At 53.7% G+C, this 19,377-nt stretch overlaps 6 protein-coding genes across 6 annotated transcripts; 5 read left to right on the top strand and 1 right to left on the bottom strand.

Annotated features, from left to right (window-relative positions):
• Positions 1-1,080: 1,080 nt before the first annotated feature.
• CTRU02_203975 (uncharacterized protein) lies at positions 1,081-1,251 on the top strand (the record flags this gene model as incomplete). The annotated part of the gene is made up of 1 exon (XM_036733689.1): positions 1,081-1,251. The coding sequence occupies one exon, from the start codon at positions 1,081-1,083 to the stop codon at positions 1,249-1,251; it is 171 nt and encodes a 56-aa protein (XP_036574604.1).
• Positions 1,252-1,706: 455 nt separating this feature from the next.
• Positions 1,707-6,176, top strand: CTRU02_203974 (reverse transcriptase domain protein; the record flags this gene model as incomplete). Its single annotated transcript, XM_070204299.1, has 1 exon — positions 1,707-6,176. One exon carries the CDS (start codon positions 1,707-1,709, stop codon positions 6,174-6,176), a length of 4,470 nt encoding a protein of 1,489 aa, XP_070062062.1.
• Positions 6,177-8,950: 2,774 nt separating this feature from the next.
• Positions 8,951-9,916, top strand: CTRU02_203972 (galactose-proton symport; the record flags this gene model as incomplete). The annotated part of the gene is made up of 3 exons (XM_036733686.1): positions 8,951-9,211; positions 9,346-9,414; positions 9,491-9,916. 3 exons carry the CDS (start codon positions 8,951-8,953, stop codon positions 9,914-9,916), a joined length of 756 nt encoding a protein of 251 aa, XP_036574602.1.
• Positions 9,917-10,500: 584 nt separating this feature from the next.
• Positions 10,501-12,369, bottom strand: CTRU02_203973 (uncharacterized protein; the record flags this gene model as incomplete). Its single annotated transcript, XM_036733687.1, has 1 exon — positions 10,501-12,369. One exon carries the CDS (start codon positions 12,367-12,369, stop codon positions 10,501-10,503), a length of 1,869 nt encoding a protein of 622 aa, XP_036574601.1.
• Positions 12,370-13,910: 1,541 nt separating this feature from the next.
• On the top strand, positions 13,911-14,579 carry CTRU02_203971 (uncharacterized protein; the record flags this gene model as incomplete). Its single annotated transcript, XM_036733685.2, has 1 exon — positions 13,911-14,579. One exon carries the CDS (start codon positions 13,911-13,913, stop codon positions 14,577-14,579), a length of 669 nt encoding a protein of 222 aa, XP_036574600.2.
• Positions 14,580-15,491: 912 nt separating this feature from the next.
• Positions 15,492-19,271, top strand: CTRU02_203970 (putative L-aminoadipate-semialdehyde dehydrogenase; the record flags this gene model as incomplete). The annotated part of the gene is made up of 6 exons (XM_036733684.1): positions 15,492-15,520; positions 15,610-15,816; positions 15,877-15,977; positions 16,034-16,432; positions 16,490-18,920; positions 18,974-19,271. The coding sequence occupies 6 exons, from the start codon at positions 15,492-15,494 to the stop codon at positions 19,269-19,271; spliced, it is 3,465 nt and encodes a 1,154-aa protein (XP_036574599.1).
• Between the last annotated feature and the right edge of the window lie 106 nt (positions 19,272-19,377).

Below are 19,377 nucleotides of genomic sequence, written 5' to 3'. Positions count from 1 at the left end.
TGCCGAGGTGCAAAGCGAAGATACGACCAAGGCCCCGAGATAGACGGCGTGTTTTTTTTCAATGTTGCGATAGTCGATACCTTAAGATAATTTGGACACTGGAGAGGGGACGACTCGAATCAATCGGGGAGGATGGCCATCCGCATCTTTTTAAGGAGCTTCTTTGGAGCCTGCTTCGCCTTGATGTGCCACCCTGCCACCCCTCTCCCCACCTTCACGGGCACAAGACGCTTGAGCAACACGGAATTTGGATGCGGAGCATGCACGCCCATTCGGGAACGCTCTCAAGTCTCACGGCAGGGACGGGAAAACAGTTTCTTGGTTATCCTATAGGAATTTTTGCCGAAGTAGCACGTGGCTCTCGTCAATGAAACTTCTTCATAGTTTGATCACCGGGACAGGCAACGAGAGCCGCGGAGAGAAAATGATTGGGAAGCGGGAGTAATGGGCGTCACAAGAAACCCCTCATTATCTCGCTGATATGACAGGTCCGACCTGAGGTCTACAGGCAACGCACAGGCTCCCACCTGTCACACTTTCTTTTTATATACTAGGGAGAAATCACGGAGCGCCATGGGTAGTGACAGGGATACAAAACCTGCTTGGCTCGATTGGCAAAGCGATTACAAAACACGGGACCAATTTTTGAAAGACGGCCGAACGAAAGATTGCGAGTCCAGATGGCATGTCAATGTTGGGTTTTCCTCCCTTGCGACTGCGCACGCGCTTCGTTAGGCCATGGTGTCGCGACACACAGCTGCGCCGCCCGCGGCCATGTCAAATTGAAATCAACGCTGGAGGTACAACCAGATATGCAACATGGGAACGAGCCGCCGGGGCATGCCGTCAAGGTTGATTTAGGGGAACGGCAGATCGACTTGGGCGGGGCTACTGGATGTTGGGCGTCGGCAGGTCGTTTTTTGTGGGTGGCAGGCCTCGCCGGCCCGTCACGTGGGCTGACGGCCGCCACCACTGGTCTTAGCCAGCCTCCACAGCCCTCTAGCCAGTTAGTTAGTTCTTCCAACCAACAACACCACTTTTCCCATTCTGAGCGTTCTGTGCTGGTTTCGCCCACAGGTTATGAGCCCAGCGTTATTCTTTCGGAATAACGTCGTTTTACCCATTATTCTACTCGTCTGTCAATTTTCTATTGATTCACGAATTTTTGCGATTTTATTCGCTTTATTTACCCTTCTGTGCGATTTTCTCGCTTTCTTTCCTTCCTCTTCGCTGACGAATTTCACTTTCTGACGCGACATTGGCTGCCTGGCGCGCACGAATATCACGTGGCACGCGACCGACCACCACAACCCACTGGTTTTCACGAACACCACGGTCAACAACAGACTTTTCAGTCACAACTACAACTTTTACTTCGATTCCTCGTTTTTCACGAGAATTCAACCATTTCAGCTTCGGTTTTTCGAACCAGCCCATCAGTTTCTCGTATCTTCTACGAGTATTCATTCTTCCCTTCGATTCACCGTATTTCTACGGTCGGATCTCACAATTCCACCCATTTCTCGTGTTCTTACGCAAGATTCTCCCTCCTACACAATCCAACAGCACGCGTAGGTGGCAGCGAAAGTAAGCCATCTAACGTACAGACACGCCTCCAAAGCTGCGGCCTCGGAGAAACGCCTGTGATCGAGGTGCGACTATAAGTCTGTCCCGCACTGTTGTGATACCCTCACTTTCACTTCAAGATGTCTCAAAACGACTTCAAGACCGTCTTCACGCCTCTTCCTCGCCTGAAAGGTGAATCCAACTGGAACACATGGCGCATGCTTGTTACAGCGACCCTGCGAGGATACGACTTCGAGATATTCCTCGAGACTGACGTCCCTCGCCCTGCTGACCCTATCGCTGCAGAGGAATGGAGAAAGAACCGTAACGTCACGAATGGTCTCCTCATGAACGCCAGCGAATCGGTTCTTGACAGACTCTGCACAGCGGGTTGGGTTGACGATGGAAACCCTTACGAATTGTGGCAGGCGCTCGAGAAGCACATTCCGAGAATCTCACAAGACGCCACAGCTGCCCTTGTTGACGAGTTTGCCAAGACCACCGCCAACGATCACAAGACTCTTCACGATGCCCTCAATCGCTGTCACCACCTCAGAAAGCGTATTGAGACCATTCACGGTCGTCTGCCAGACTCCTTCCTCGCTGTTTTCCTCCTTAACTTCTTTAAGGACCGACTTCCCGATACGTACAAGCATTTCACATCGAAGGGCGCCACCCATCCCACGTGGAATGAGGTGGCTGATACGATTTACACGCTTGCCCAAGACGAGGATCAAAAGCGCAGTTATGCCACTATTCGCAACACACCTGGAGGCAAGTCTGCTGGCAGTGGGGGTCCTGCCTCTCCAGCCGTCACCACCACCGTCACCTCCACTGTCACTGCCTCCAAGGAAAAGAAGAAGTGCGACCACTGCAACTGTGATCACGAGACCACAAAGTGCTATGTCGCCCACCCCAATCTCATCCCTCTACACTACGTCAACCGGGATAAGTTGATTGAAAAAGCGAGAAAGCACGTGTGTGGCGATCGCTGCCGCTGGGATCAGCCTACTTCTGTTGATGGCACCCGCCAGACTGTTGTCAGAGCGTCACCTGCCATCTTGGGTCAGTCTGCCCTTGCCTCCATCGCCAGCCCAGCAGTTTTCACTGCTGCCCGCGATGACCTCATCACCCGAGACGATATCGTTCTCGATTCTGGTTGTACTACTTCAACCTTCAACAACTTGCGATATTTCGTCAAGTACGCTGAAAAGAGCGATTTGACACCTTCCACTTCTGCCTCCGGCGCCCCAGTCCGGTCACTTGGCGTGGGCACCGTCTTCTTCCAGACCCAAGACCCCACCAACCCTGACGTTATTCACGATTGGACACTTCACAACGTTGAGTACAACCCTTCCAGCCCAGCCAACTTACTGAGCCCTGGAAAACTTCGTCGTGATCACGTGGAATATGATTGGCAGACCTCAAGCCTCATACACGTGACACAGCGCACTTCCCTTGCCAAAGTTCATTGGGTTTCTGACGTCTGCGTCGTTGAGACTCATGATACTGGAAATCACGTGCCTCGAGATATTGCTGTCAGCCTCGCCGCCTTCCGGGCTACCCAGCGACCGTCTCTTGAACTGATGCACCGCCGGCTGGTTCACGCCCACCCATCACGTGTTGTGGAGGCTTGCCGCCGTGTTGGCATTCGGTTCACAACGTCAGAAATTGACGCTTTCTTCTGTGAGTCTTGCCATCTCAGCAAATCCACTGAACGGATTAGTCGAGACCACCCACTTCCACTTACGAGTATTGGCGATGAAATTCACCTTGATCTCGTTGGTGTTCTTCCCCTATCAACAAAAGGGAACCGTCAGGTTCTACACCTCATGGATAAGTATAGTGGTTACCACTGGGTTGTTTTTCTGCCCAACCACAAGTTTGCCACCATCCTGGCAGCTATCAAGAAATGGGATACTGAATTCTACAGTCTCACCGGCCTCAAGCCCAAGGTTTGGGTTTCTGACAATGCTCCCGAGCTAATCAAGGTTTTCAACGACCCCTACTTCGAGGGTACTCGCCACAACACGACTATTGCCTACACGCCTTCCATGAACGGTACTATTGAGCGTGCTGGTCGTACCATCGTCGAAGGCGCCCGGACACAGCTGATTGACATGTCCCTTCCAGAGGAACTGTGGGATTACAGCATCGATTCGGTGACTCAGATTCTCAACCTCTTGCCCACACCCTCCAAGGGTAACTTGAGCCCTCACGAGATCATGGCGAGAGAGCTGAACTTGGCTGCTGAACGTGAGGCCCCCCACATTGAACATCTCCGAACGTTTGGCTGTGCTGCCTACGTACACAAGAAGGGCCCTCGACGCCCTATGCGCTCTGCCAAGATGGAACCACGAGCAATCAAGGGATTCCTCGTCGGTTACGGTTCTCTTCGTGGCCACATTTACTACGTTTACCTGCCTGATCGAAAGGAGGTTATTCGCTGCAGAGATGTTCGATTTCGTGAGGAACCGCACAAGACAGTGTTGCCTCCAACTACTGGCACACCCAACATTGATGAAATTGAACATGATGCTGCGTTTGTCGAACCAGATATCATCATCCAGTACACCATCCGTCAGAAGCCTATTGAAGGTGAAAAACCCGTGACTGGTGATCCCAAACCAGATGAGACCATCGTTGAAAAAGCGATGGCACCCACTGATACACATCTCATGTCTCCGCCACCAGAGAACCTGTTGGAGACCACTGCTACACCTCGTGACAGCATTACTAACGAATTGAATGATGACGAATTCGTCGCTTCCGTGGAAACAATGGAAACTGATCACCAGGACCCTGATTCCCTCTCCACGATTGTTGAGGAAGCAACGAGTCAACCGGCAGAGTCCTCTCGACCTCGCCGCGCCTCAGCCCAGCGACCACCTGGTCACTACCGAGCCGCCAGTGGCGTACGCTCCTATGCTAAAAAGACTTTTCTATCTGCTGACATTCCAGCTTCACTAACTTCTCGTCAATTCTCTCTCAGCGTGCTTTCTGCTACTGCCCTTTCGAAAGTCCTACCCGACGGCGTGGTGATCCCGAAGTCCTACCGTGAGGCGCAGAAGAGCCCACAGTGGCCCCAGTGGGAACAAGCCTTCGAACGAGAGATGACTCAATTCACGGAAAAGGGGGTTTACGAAGTCGTTTACCCACCACGTGACGCTAAAGTCCTGCCCGGCAAGTGGGTATGTGACATCAAAACCAACAAAAACAACGAAATCGTGCGCTACAAGGCCCGATATGTGGTTTGTGGAAACCACGAGAAAGGTGACTGGTCATCGCAAGAGGTTTACGCTGCAGTTGCCTCTGCCACCGCAACCCGCCTTTTCTTCGCAGTTGTCGCACTTCTCGATCTTGAATACGAAGTATATGATTTCGACACTGCTTTCCTAGCCGCCTCGATTCCAGAGGGGGTTAAGGTGTACGTCCGGCCCCCCGCTGGCTACGCCACTGCAGACAACAAGGTTTGGCTGCTCCACAAGGCACTCTATGGATTGAGAAAATCACCACTTTGGTGGTTTCGACTTATCAAGGGTGAAATGGAACGAATTGGCTTCACTGCTGTTGATGGGGAGGTTTGTCTCTTCGTCAATCACAAGATTAAAGCGTACGTTCTTATGTACGTCGACGACAACGCCATCGCCGCTCCCAACAAGCAAGTCATGATGGAAGTTCGTCGTCTCCTCGAGAAGGTCTGTTCTCTTAAAGACCTCGGCGAGGCTACCGATTTTCTCGGTTTCCAGATTGAACGCGACAGAGCTGCCGGTAAGATTTTCGTTTCCCAAGCCAAGTACGCAAAAGCAGTGCTTCAACGATTCGACTTTGATGGTTTGAGTGCTGTCAAGACGCCTATGGCGACCACTGACGATCTGCCCGTCACCTGGGACAAGAACGAGTGCTCGCTTGACGAACAACAACTTTACATCGAACAAACCGGCTGCCTTAACTTCCTGGTGGCTGGAACTCGCGTTGACATGGCCTACACCGTCAGTAAATTGTCACAGGCGAATTCAGGGCCTTCTAAGGCCCATCTTCGTGCTATTAAGCACTTATTCCGATACCTCAAGGGCACCGTTTATCTCGGTATTGTACTTGGAGGCATCCCCACGATCAACGAGTTGGGGCTCTACGCTGCTGCAGATGCCTCTTTCGCTGACAACAAGCCATCACGAGTCTCGACAGGTGGTTACGTCGTCTTCCTCGCTGGTGCGCCGATTGCTTGGAAGTCAAAGAAACAGACTTTCGTGACTTTGAGCACCACGGAGGCTGAATTCATCAATCTCACACCTACGGCAATTGCTGTGAAGTGGATCAGACGTTGCCTCTCCCAACTGCTCGGCAAACCCATCACCACGCCTACTATCATGTTCACTGACAGTGCCAACGGCTACGACAACGTCATGAACCCACTCAACGAGGCACGAACCCGCCACATCGACGTCCGATACAAATGGATCATACAGGAGGTTCACACTGCGAAAAGCATCGAACTCCGACTCATCAAGGGCGCTGATATGGCCGCCGATGGACTCACGAAGCCACTGGTTGCGGTCAAACACAAGGAATTCGTTCGTTTGTTGGGCATGGCGGAGGGATTGGATTGAGAGGGGGATTTTGAGACTGTGGGACTATTGATATTGAGACTTCGGGATTCGGAGGATTTCACGGCCTCCTATTGGCCAGGTTTAACCGGTAATTGACCGAGTTTTCTAATAGTTGAGAACTCCTCGGATTTGGAGGATTTGGGACTTTTCCTGTATTTCCTATTATTCTACTGCTTTTTCGCTGAGGAGTCTGAGAGGGGGTGTGGGTGGCAGGCCTCGCCGGCCCGTCACGTGGGCTGACGGCCGCCACCACTGGTCTTAGCCAGCCTCCACAGCCCTCTAGCCAGTTAGTTAGTTCTTCCAACCAACAACACCACTTTTCCCATTCTGAGCGTTCTGTGCTGGTTTCGCCCACATTTTTCCATAGCGGGAGATGTGCCGGAAATTGAACAGGATTGTGCAGTTTTGACAGGTTGTAACAGTCGAAGTGAACCTTTACTGCGTTCCATTACTGCCCCTCAACTGGGGCATGTCATCAAGCTTTACATCCTGAAACGACAGGGACACAAATACGGCGACAGGGATTCCGTTTGGGGTTGGGCGACCCGTGGAATGGACGACAACTGCCTGAATAGGACGGCATCGACCCATTCGCTTTCAAGTCTCTGCATCAAGTGAATCGGAATGCAACCGGGATGTCCCTTCATCGAGACTCCTGTAGGACCGCTTGATAGCAATGGAAAGGATAATACACCTCCCTTGTGAGACCCGAACCGACTCGGCGTGCCTTGCATATGGTGAGTTGAATTGAGAGCATCAGTTGACAACTCCGTTCCGATCAATGGCCCGGCGTAAGGCCGCCAATGCGCGTCACAGCCCCCCGGTAATGAGCTCCCATTTTCCGACCTCATCTCCGTGTCCGCCAAAGGCATACTTCTGGCCGCTTGCAGCCAATACCTTCCTTGGTCACGCCATCGATGGTGATGAGATCATAAAAAAAGTCATTGTATTCGTCATGAGCTCAAATCGGTCGATAGCTGGTGGTTATTTTGTGTCCATTGTTGACCGACAATCGAATCAGATGCTGCAACGAAGCTTATGATGGCGGGATGTTAGGGCGGCCCGAGCGGTGGACATGTAAAGGTAACATCAGCTTGGTCTTCACTGGTGAAATGGCACTTTGATGTTGTAACGTGAAATTCAAACAAGTTGGCAGCTGCGCCATGATTCTATTTTTCCATGTCCCATTTGACGAACCATAAGTAGGCCGGAACACCCAGAATTGAGGCGTTCTCCGAAGGTTAGGTCAGCAGTGGGTGGCTTGGTCGTCTGTGCGATCCAAATCATACCCTCCCTTGTTGTGTCACTTGGGCCGAACACTACCCCCCCAAGGCAAAGGAAACAGTACAACCTAGAAAACAGACGCAGCTTGATTTTTCCGACCTTATGGACAGGCCTCCAAGTGCCGGGGAGACATCGGCAGTAATAGGCGAGACGACGACGTATAGGAAAAGACCAGCAGTGCAGAAAGTCAAAAACAGCCCAGCTTCCACTGATGTAACCACTGGATCGGGCAAGCAATGTTACCACAACAGGTCGACGTCTGGCGGACGTGGGATAGGGCCCGATTCGACTTGGATACTTTAACCCTTGGCACCTCGTCATCGATTGCAATCATCCTCGGCCGTCGGGCCTACGCAACAAGGGAGCAAAATGGATACGGCAGTAATAAAAAAGGGGCGGCTTGTATTCCGCACCCAGTTTACTATGATGTAGTACAACTGTGACCCCCACTTTCCCTACCAGGAACCCTTGAGGAACCTTTGGACGCTCTTGGACGCTCTAGAAGAATATTCGATTGTCAAAAGAGGGGCAACACGGGATGTCTTTGAGCAGCAGTGAGGGGTATTTCAGACGCTGCAGAAAACCAGCATCCCTCTCTAGCAAACACCCCCATGCTCAATGGCCGGCCCTGTATCATGATTTGCAGCTAAACTGACCACAGGCTAGTCGGACAGTGTACTTCCTGTATGACCTGCACCTTCAGGGGCTGGGGAGGGCCGCTTTTGACCGGATCCGTCTTCGAGGCTCCTGTCATTGGCTGGTGTTGAGGAGCCTCCCCTTCTTTACCGCAACAACCAGCCTGCGCCGGAGCCATCTGTACCTTACCACCACCATGTGCAGAACTGGAGAAGCTGGACGGACGGAATTTCATAGTCAGTGTTGCTTGTTGCACCTGATTTCATGCTCAATGCCCATCCCCATCCCTTCCTTTGCCCCGCAACGCCAGAAACGCGGCGGCCACCCCGCAAACCAGTGCACAATTGCATGTGAGGGCGGGTAAGGATTGAGCAAGCCAGCAACAATTGTGCACCCTGACTGGCTGTGGCGCTCCAGAAGAGGCCCGTGAAACCTTGGAAAGACTGGGAAGCTCGGCACATGCTGGACATGTCAGATGGTTTACCCCTCCTCGCCGTACAAGAAGAACCGGAATTATTGCCAGACGGCCACTCGAACCGAAAGTCTCCTTTCTCTCTCTTCATCTTCACAATCGTCCTACCTACCGGTGCAACCCGACTGAACCTCACCCATCTGTTTTGACTGTACTACCATACCATTCAGCCTCTTTCTCTTGTCATTCAGCATTCCTTTTTCCAGTGCCGACTTCGTCTTCGGACAACAACCCCCCACGTTCGTGATATCCCGTTCGGATCCCCCACATGTAATGAAGCGGCTGACCCAACATCCAGGAACCAAAGTTCCGCGTAATAGCACCCTGCTCCAGCTTCTAAACGAGACAGCCGAAGACAGCTCGCTGCGAAATCCCTAACAAAATGGCACCACTTACGCCCCATTGGACTCAGCCGTCCCACCCGGAAATTCAGGAGGTCGTCAAGGCCAGTGAGACTGAGTTCCTCACAAAGAGCTTCTCCAAGGTCGCTCTGCCGCCCTTCGCCGTCTTCGCAAAGATGTCGTTCCCGCCATGCGACATGGCCGATGAACCCACATATGCCACCGTCCAGTGCGGCAAGGACAAGCACCTTAACCTCAACAGCGATCTTCTCTACATCAACCACTCATGTGAACCGTCTCTTGTCAGTCTTCTTGTTCCCGCATAAAAAATCCCACCGTCTGAGCCGAGCTGGGCCCCCTTTATCCCCAGAGCAGCGAGCACAGACAGGCAGGGTCCATCCTGGGAACATGTGGGATTGACAGGTGCTATTTATAGATCTTTGACACGGGCAACTTCAACGTCCTGGCTGGCCCGAAAGGACTCCAGCCCGGTGACGAACTGACTGTGAGTTTTGACCCCTGGCGTCTCCTGTCATATTTGTTGAATGATGGGATGACTTACGCTTCTCGAACGCCCGCAGTTCTTCTACCCCTCGACCGAGTGGCACATGGCGCAGCCCTTTGATTGCTTCTGCAGCACCCCCACATGCCGCGGAAGGATCGCCGGTGCACGCGACATGCCCCGTGCTCAGCTCGAGGGACTCTGGCTCAACGGCCACATCCGGGAGCTCCTTGAGGAGCGTGACGCGGGTCGATCTGAGAACGACGACCCAACTGCCCGGGCGCTGAGAGACGCGCTAAAGGCCGCCGAGCGCGTCGTCGAGGCAGCTCGCTCCGCCCTCAGGACCTACACCGAGTCTTCATCCGCCGGCGGCAGCGGCCAGCACCAGCTGTCGCAGTCCATCAAGAACGGCGTCAACGGCGGCAAGGTCAATGGCAGCCGGAACGGCGCTAGTGCCAGGGAGCTTGGAGGCGAGATGGGCGGTGACACGATCCGTCCTGCCTAGACGGGGCCTGCCGGCGAGACCCCGGCGGGCAGTGTAGAGGGGCGGGCAACTCAACTTGTCTCGCACTTCCGACCCTGAACCGTTAGCTTATTTATTTTCCTCCTGTTCCTGTCATGTTTCCCCCTTGCGAATTCAACATGTCGTTTTCCTAAATCTTGCCAAATGTCGCTGAAAATTAAAAAGGGGACGAAGTAGTTGGATCATTTCTTTTTTTAAAAACATCCATAGAAAAAGAAGCAGATAAAACAGAGTGATAGACAATAGAACAAACCGTCATCATACAATTTAGACCTGGTAGTCTTTCAAACTCTTGCATTTCCATAGGGCTTTTACAAGGTAAAAAAAAAAAAAAAAAACCTTATACTCTAAACAGATGGAACTCCGGTGATATGCCCGACCAACCCAGTGTAAAAATACAAATGTCACGATAACCATCACACGCAAGCGGACTCCTCCTGACGCCTGTACTACTACATCACTCTCATGACAAAAGTAACTCTACCGCTGCTGTGCCCGTCCATTCCTTTTTACTTTTGGTTGTCTTTTTTTCTTTTCTTTGGTTGTTCTCGTCGCTTCGACTCTTTTCACTCCTTGTGGTCTGCCCAGCGATCGCCCCAGCCCTGTCTCCTTCCCTTCTCGCTGCCAACGCCGCCGGCGTATTTGCTCTCGTGCTCTTCCCACTCCTTGCGTACGACAATGCGACGGGCCGAGAACGCTCTCGCAAACTTCCAGGCTTCGGTATCAGCGAGGTTCCACGCCTCAATGGCGTTGCGAACAGCCAGGTCCTTAGGGTCTTTGGTCTTGCCCATATCCCGCGCCTTCTTCAACAGAGGCGGTTCCTTCTCCAGGTCTTCGGGAGTTGCAACAGGTCCGTCGACAGGGTCGTGCTTCGGCTGCGGGCGGCGCTCGGGGCCAGGCACGGGGGTCTCGGAGGTGCCGTCGGTGGCGTTGTGGGGGATTGCGAAGCCGAAATGCCAGTCGAGGTCCACGGGCAGTTCCTTCTCAGGTGTAAGCCACAGGGAGTGGGCGCCCGCGAATTCGCCGGCCACAGCCTCCTTGAACTTGAGAATACGGGGCCCGCTGCCGACACCGGCGCCAAGAATCTCCGACGTAGCGGCAGTGAGCCAGACGTCGCGCTCAGACTTGCGACGAATCCAGGGGATCTCGATCGTGTCCTGGAGGTTGGTGAGAAGAGCAGTAGTGTAGGGATGGGGCACAGTGCCAATCGTGTATAGTGTCGTGGTGTTGCGGTAGCGTGGGGGCGTGGTGACGCGCATTGGCTGCGCTGGGACGCACGGCTTGCACTTTGCGTTGTTGGGCGGGCAAGACGATGGCATAGGAGACTCGGGGCACATGGAGAGGTCGCCAGCGAGGTGCCAGGCGTCGTTGATCATATGCGTCATGTGATGTGGCAGGGGCTTCAACACCGCGATGCCGTCCGAGAAGACGTTCTGCCAGGTCATGTGCAAGTGGCCATTGATGAGTTTCTTGAGGGCTGTCAAGCCTCCTGCGCGGTCCGTGGCGATGGCCTCGGCGACTTTAGGGTATTTGTTTTGGATGACTTCGACATCGTAGTAGGCGATGGCCTTGGGGAAGTTGTCGATCTTGAAGGTGTCCTCGGTAGAGGCAGCAATGAAGTCCTTCGTGTCCTTGAGCTTTGTGCCGGTCAAAGTAGCCTTGATGGCAGCATTGACGTCCTTTTCGGCACCGGCAAAAAGCCCGTTGCCCAGGCTATTCCAGCGGGTGAGCTGGGGGTACTCTCCACGGCGAAGATAGGAGATGAGGGGGTCCTCGTGAGCACCCATAGGAAGGGTGGTGTGGTAGGCGAGCAGGCCGCCGCGCATGTTATCCCAGGCAAGCCAACGCATCAAGTCGGTCTTGAGATCCGCGTCCACCTCCTTGTTGCGTTGAAGCTCGTCGTAGAGGGGGTTCTTCATGGCCTCGGCGGCGCTAAGAATGATGGGCTTGAAGCCGCGGGCCCACCAGGCGCGGCGCCAGACGAGGAGGAGCTCGCTCTCGGCGTCCTTGCTGGCGGCATCCTTCTTGATGGTTTCGTCGTAGTAGCAGTAAATGGGCGGGCGGGTCTTGAGGGGTGGAAGGAGCGAACGATCTTCATCGAGGGTAAGGGATGACGAGAAGGGTACTGAGAGCCACTTCCAATCAGACCACCAGGAGGACTCGCCATTGGTGTCGTTCTGCTGGCGCGGGGGCGGATGGGAGGGTGGGCGGAAGGGATTGAGGCGGCTCGTGGAGGAGAAAGGGTTTTTGATCTTGGGGATCGAGAACTTGTGGTCGGTGTACTTGCTCAGGCTTGGGCCGGAGGGGATGGAGCTCGGCAGGGTGAAGAGCAGAGAGAAAACGGCGAAGATGGAGATGCTCACGAGCAGGAATGAGATGCGTCGCGCGTTGAAGCGGGGGAGGGGACGGCCGAACAGCATATGTTGCTTCGGCATGCTGGGCAGATGGTGCGGCCGACAAAGCGGCGGAAGCGGCGGAAAGCTGCTTAGCAAGGACGCGGGCGAAGGCCGAAGCCGGTGGGACAGATTGAATTGATACTATCGTCAGCTGGTTCGGTGGGTTGATCGGTCGGTCAGTCGATGCGAGGAGGGTCAAGCTTAGGGGGCTGACATGGGGCGGAAGCTCCAGAAGGCCAAGCCAAACAATCAACGGACAATGGCTTCGCAGTTGGGAAGAATGACAACAGGTTAGGGGGATGAAAATGGAAGAGAAAAGCTTAACGAAAGAAATCAGCCTCCAAAGAGCTCGGGGAGCACGATTAGGGAAAGAAAAAAAAATAGGTGACGGCTTTATCGTCGACTCGCACCTTTCATCCCTTTTTTGCTTAGACTGGGGGGTGACGAAGACACGGTCGGCATAACGTAGGCAGCAAGGGAAAGTATCCGTAGCTCCTCCTGGGCAAATGTCATCTGTTCCCCTGGAAAATCTGGGCGCGTTCCATGCTTATGGGCAGGGATCATAAGTGGCTTACAGGTACTAAGGTAGTTAGACATGAGACATGGCTCTCGTGGCTAGAGCTGTGGCTGGTAGGTTGGTCTGATAAGGAATCTGGAGATAAGTGGACCTCTATCTTCCCCGTCTGAGTGTTGAGGTTGGTTCCACTTGCTAAGGATGAGGCAAATAGTGCCAACCATTGCACTTCTTTTCCTCGAGGTTTTGACTTGAAGGGTAGCATCTTGACATGATCCGACGCAAATAAAACTGTTTTTTGGTCTTGATTGAACAGCAATCCGGACCGCAATTGATGGGGGAAATTGTATGCCGCCCGCGGAACACCCTCAACCCCGGCCATTGAGTTCGTGTTCCTGTAGCTCAGTGGCACAGCACACAATTTCATTCCGTCTTGCCCTTTTGGCCAACCATTTAATCTAGGAATCACAGTCGAATGTGACCTTTTCTTCCATACCCATGTTCAGGGGACCGTACTCTAGGGATGTTGCCTCAAATGGGCCTAGTCAAGGCAGAGTTGAGATGAGTGCAAAGCCCCTCCAACAAATGCCGCCAATTTGCACTTTATGAGGCGCGTGTTTCCCCTCGCCCTCTCAACTTCAGAATCCGTGACAAACGTATATATTGCTGTTCTTCATGATGGTTTCTCGCTGTCGGCTAAGCCAAGTGCTTTTAGGTGTTGTATCGTTCTGGGCAGTTACTTCCCGAGCTGATTACTTCACTGAACCGCCAAGCTTCGAGTTGGACAGAACGGGCACCAGAGTTACTGTTTCAGACCTTAGCAACAGGTATGTCCTTGGGCAAAAAGTCCAGCTTACTTGGGAAGTCCCAAGCGTACCGTGGATTTCTCTTGTGCTGGTTCACTGGGGAAAAGATGCTGGCGTGCCAGTCGCCTCATTCATTAGTAAGTTGTTTTGTTGATTCATGGTGGTTGAGATCTCTCCTGGCTTACATGCGTAAAGCGAATGACCGCAACAATGGGTATTACACGTAGTATATCGGCGATGGCGACGGTATTACCAAAGAGATGTTGGCAGAAAACCCCAACTTTGCACTAAAAATCATCGACCCGACTGGTAATCACACCAAGACAGGCGAACCGGAAGGCTTCATCAACAACGAGTTGCAGAGCCGGGGATTTATCATCAGAACCAATGAGACAACAACGGCGACGGGGGCGACTTCATCAGCGACATCATCTGCGACACCAACAACGACAGGGTCTGCAAGCTCGGGGGGATCGATTGGTTTGTCGGGCGGTGCCGTGGCCGGTATAGCTATCGGATGCGTAGCGGCCGGTGCTCTTATAATGCTGGCTATCTGGTTTATCTGGCTTCGAAAGCGACGTTCTGGCAATAGCGAAGCCAACCTTGTGTCTGGACACCACCCAACACCAACTCTGCACCCCGTCATGCACCAAGATATGCGTCAGGACTCTGCATATGCAAGTCCTAACTCGTCAGGCGATCGCATGTTCGAGATTCAAAATACTCACAGAGCTCATCTGTCACATCAAACGAGCAACGTGAGTCCCGTTAGCCCGATGAGGCGGCACACGCCCCCGCCATCGTACCCGTCTCCGGTCGACGATTATGTACCGCCGATGACGGAGCTCTCTGGTGTCCGGGAACCCCAGGAAGTCCCGTCAACGAACCCCAACTACCCGCCAGAGCTTGCCGGATCCCATCACCATTAAGACCGCCGAAGGAGATTTCGTGTCATGTTTTGGAAGATGATGTCGGCGGTGATGCAGTATTATTGCCCAAATGTGTCGATTAACAGGGATGCGACGCAATCGGATCAGAACGGATGCAATACACACGACTAAGGCAACGAAGATACCCCTCTAACATCAGTCAGTATCAATCTAATACAGTAATGATCAGTAGTTTCATCTGATATCGCGCAACTGCGATTCTCCTTAATCTACATGTTCGCATATCCTGCCCGGGACGTTCCCTTGAACCGTTCCGTACACCAATGTTGGTTTGTATTGGTTGAATGGGGTGGCATGGCTGGACCCCCATAACTCCCCCATCGGGTTACCTCAGCTGGCGTGCGCACATTAGCACGTCAGGCTGGGCCTGAATAAATTTTTGCGGGGAGGGGCCAGAAGGCCGGACCGGAGCATGAAGGAGGCAAGAAAACCAGGGAACACCCAGCGACCGAGACCAAAGTTCAGGGTAGGGAAGGCACAGGAACTTGAAGGTACTGCCCGTTTTGTTTTTTGTGGTGTGCAGGTCAGTTAGGTCAAAATTTTGCCGCATTTTCCACCCTCGCCGAACTGGAGCTGTCTGCCGCCTGCGAAATAGGAATACTCAAAACAAAAAACTTACACCGCCCTCCCCCCAAACTGTGACTCAATCGAACCTCATCCTATTCCCACACGTCTTAACGCCGGTCTCTTTTTCTTCCCCGGTCGGTTCCTTGTTTCTAGGATATCTCTCAGTGGCAATCCAGTCATCTTACAGGCAATTGCTGTGCACTGCAACTTGTAACGTAGCACAGCAATTGGGCGGCCTGCTTATCCCCAAGCCTTTTTTTTTTTCCCTCCATTTAGTTACTCGTTATTTTCTCTCTCTCTTTTCCCCCTTACCCCTCCCCCGCCATGGCTCCTGAGCTTCCCGACCCCACCAGGTGAGTTCAACGCCTCCGATATGGAGCACGCGAGCTCAGTAGTGATGAGTATGAGAATTGCGATTGCAACATGCTGACACCAACTTCAGCGACCTGCATTGGTCTGCTTTTAGGGGCGCCATCCAGGATATCTTTTCCGAGAACGCCAAGAAGCACCCCGACAGACTATGCGTCGTTGAGACGGCTTCTTCTACCTCGCCTAGGAGAGAATTCACTTATCGTCAAATTGATGAGGCGTCTAACCTCCTCGCCAACCACCTGGTGGCTGCTGGTGTTCAGAGAGGAGATGTAGTCATGTTCGTCAATGACCCCTGAATATTATATACGCTTTTCATTGAATTCTAATTTTCTATTAGGAGCTACTCTCACCGTGGTGTCGACCTTGTCGTCGCCGTTTTCGGTATTCTCAAGGCTGGAGCCACATTTAGCGTCATCGACCCCTCATACCCCCCTGACCGTAAGTTGTGACAAGTTGATAACAGGAAAAAAACAAAAAACTGATTCAAATCACAGGCCAAAACATTTACCTTGATGTTGCCCGGCCACGAGCCCTTGTTGTCATTGACAAGGCCACCAAGGAGGCTGGAAAGCTTACTGACAAGGTACGGGCTTTCATCGCTGAGAACCTCGACCTCAAGACCGAGGTTCCCGCTCTCGAGCTCAGAGCAGATGGCAGCCTCGTCGGAGGTGAGGTCAACGGCAAGGACATTTTCGATGGCTTGGAGAAGGCGAACGGCCCCAACGTCCTCGTCGGCCCCGACTCGAACCCCACCCTCTCCTTCACCTCTGGCAGTGAAGGCAAGCCCAAGGGTGTCCTTGGCAGACACTACTCACTGGCTTACTACTTCGACTGGATGGCCGAACGCTTCAACTTGAGTGAGAAGGATAAGTTCACCATGCTTAGCGGTATTGGTAAGTCTTAGTTTAAGAACCGCCAATGCTTGCGGGCGTCCCATTAACAAGCGATAGCCCACGATCCCATCCAGCGTGACATTTTCACCCCGCTATTCCTTGGTGCTCAACTGTTGGTTCCCTCCAAGGAGGACATTCAGCATGAGAAGCTTGCCGAGTGGATGAGGGAGCATGGTGCCACCATCACCCATTTAACCCCGGCCATGGGTAACGTGCTCGTCAGCAACGCCAGTGCCGAATTCCCCGCTCTTCACCACGCCTTTTTCGTCGGTGACATTCTCATCAAGAGAGACTGCAAGGCCCTGCAGAAGCTGGCCAGAAACTGCTACATTGTCAACATGTACGGTACAACCGAGACTCAGAGAGCCGTCAGCTACTACGAGCTTCCCAGCGCTAGCGCCGACCCCGAGTTCTTGGAGAGGTTCCCCGACAACGTCATCCCCGCCGGCAAGGGTATGAAGGACGTGCAGCTCATTGTCGTCGACCGTGAGAACCATGAGCGCGTGTGCGGCGTCGGCGAGGTTGGCGAGATCTACGTCAGAGCTGCTGGTCTGGCCGAAGGATACCTGGCCAACGACGAATTGAACAAGGCCAAGTTCGTCAGCAACTGGTTCGTCAAGGACAACAGGTGGGCAGAGCTTGACCAGAAGGCGTCCCAGAATGAGCCATGGAGACAGTTCTACAAGGGACCCAGAGACCGCATGTACCGCTCCGGTGACTTGGGTAAGTACACCGAGGATGGCAACGTTGTCTGTGTCGGCCGTGCAGATGATCAGGTCAAGATTCGCGGTTTCCGTATCGAATTGGGAGAGATCGATAAATACCTGTCGGATCACCCCATGATTCTTGACAACGTCACGCTTGTCCGCCGCAACAAGGACGAGGAGAGGACTCTGATCAGCTACATCGTCCCTGATATGCAGAGATGGGCCGAGTGGCTGGTCCAAAATAACAAGCAGGACGATACCTCGGGCGGTGACAGCCTGACGGGTCGTCTCCGCCGATTCTGGCCTCTTGGTGACGAGATCCGAAAGTACCTCAAGACCAAGCTGCCCATCTACGCCATCCCCGAAATCATCATCCCCCTTGAGAAATTCCCCCTCAACCCCAACGGCAAGAAGGACAAGCCTGCGCTGCCCTTCCCCGACGCTGCCCAGTTGGCTGAGGCCCGTCCTCACATTGAGGTCGGCGACCTCAGTGAGACTGAGCGCAAGGTTGCAGGTATCTGGGGTTCTCTGCTTGCCAACGTTGACGAGCGAAGCCTCGGACATGAAGACAGCTTCTTCGACATTGGCGGCCACAGTATTCTGGCACAGCAGATGCTTTTCCAGGTCAACCGGACATGGCCCGGTGTCAACGTCACTATGGCCGTTGTCTTCCGCAGCCCATCCCTGAAGGCCTTCTCTGCTGAGATTGATGCCAAGATCTCTGGCACTGAGCCTGCGGGAGCTAACGCTGCACCTGAGGGTGAGGACTACTTCGAGGACGCCAAGAAGCTGCTGTCTACTTTGCCTGAGAAGTTTGCGCCGTTCAATAAGAAGGCCACTGAGGTCAAGACCGTTTTCCTCACGGGAGCGACTGGTTTCCTCGGTGCTTACATCCTTAGAGACCTTCTGTCTCGCGAATCGCCCAGCGTCAGGGTCATTGCTCACGTCCGCGCTATTGACGATGTTGACGCCTACAACAGAGTCGTCAAGAGCTGCCAAGCCTACGGCGTGTGGCAGCCTAGCTGGAAGAACTTCCTGACTGCTGTCCAGGGCAGTCTCGGCAAGCCTCTCCTCGGCCTGTCTCAGGAGCGGTGGAACACCCTCGCCGACGAGGTGGACGTCATTATCCACAACGGCGCCCAAGTCCACTGGGTTCTCCCCTACTCCAACCTCAAGCCTGCCAACGTTCAAGGCACGCTCGACGTCCTTTCGCTCTGCGCTACTGGCAAGCCCAAGCAGCTGGCGTTCGTATCGTCGACCTCCGTTCTCGACCACCCCCACTTCGTCAAGCTCTCTCAGAGCGGCAGCCTCGTCAGCGAGGAGGACGACCTCTCCGGCAGCTCCAAGAACCTTGGCAACGGATATGGATCAACTAAGTGGGTTGCCGAGTACTTGGTCAGGAACGCCGGCAAGCGCGGCCTGACCGGCACCATTGTCAGACCCGGCTACATCACCGGCGAGCAATACTCCGGTACCAGCAACACTGACGACTTCCTGCTGCGCATGATCAAGGGCTGCATCCAGCTCAACGCCCGGCCCAAGATCGAGAACACCATCAATATGGTGCCCGTAGACCACGTCGCCCGCCTCGTCGTTGCCTCGGCGCTGCACCCGCCCCGCCAGCCCCTGGGCGTTGCTCAAGTCACCAGCCACCCCAGACTCACCTTCAGGACGTACCTGGGCGCGCTGGAGAAGTACGGCTACGACGTGCCGGAGGTGGAGTACAGCCAATGGAGCAAGGCCCTTCAGGACTACGTCGCCGAGGGCAAGGAGCATGCTTTGTAAGTTGTCGTGCACATTCCGTTCATTGTGACTTTGCGCTAATCAATTTCAGGATGGGCCTATACCACCTTGCTACTACCGATCTCCCTGGCGACTCCATCGCCCCCGAGCTTGACGATGTTAATGCCGCCGCCGCCCTCCGCTCCGATGCCGAGCTGACGGGCCAGGATCTGTCTGCAGGTGGCGCCGTCAAGGATGAGACTATCGGACGGTACCTGAGCTACCTCATCGCCATCGGTTTCCTCGAGGCGCCGCCCAAGGCCGGAGAGCTCGCCATCCCTGCGGCTGACATCAGCCCTGAGCAGAAGGAGGCTCTCCTAAGAGTCGGAGGTCGTGGCGCTTTGGTTTAAATGAAAAGGGACAAAATTGTATCTTGAGAAAAACATGTTAGATATGAGATACTATGGGAAAATGGGATGGAAGTCAGTTTTTGATGAAAAGAGACCAAAAGAAAGG

This window comes from Colletotrichum truncatum (genome assembly GCF_014235925.2).
Source record: "Colletotrichum truncatum strain CMES1059 chromosome Unknown Contig_0002, whole genome shotgun sequence".
Lineage (NCBI taxonomy): Eukaryota > Fungi > Ascomycota > Sordariomycetes > Glomerellales > Glomerellaceae > Colletotrichum > Colletotrichum truncatum.
Note: the sequence above shows the minus strand (reverse complement) of the source record. Positions and strands in the feature narration are given on the sequence as shown.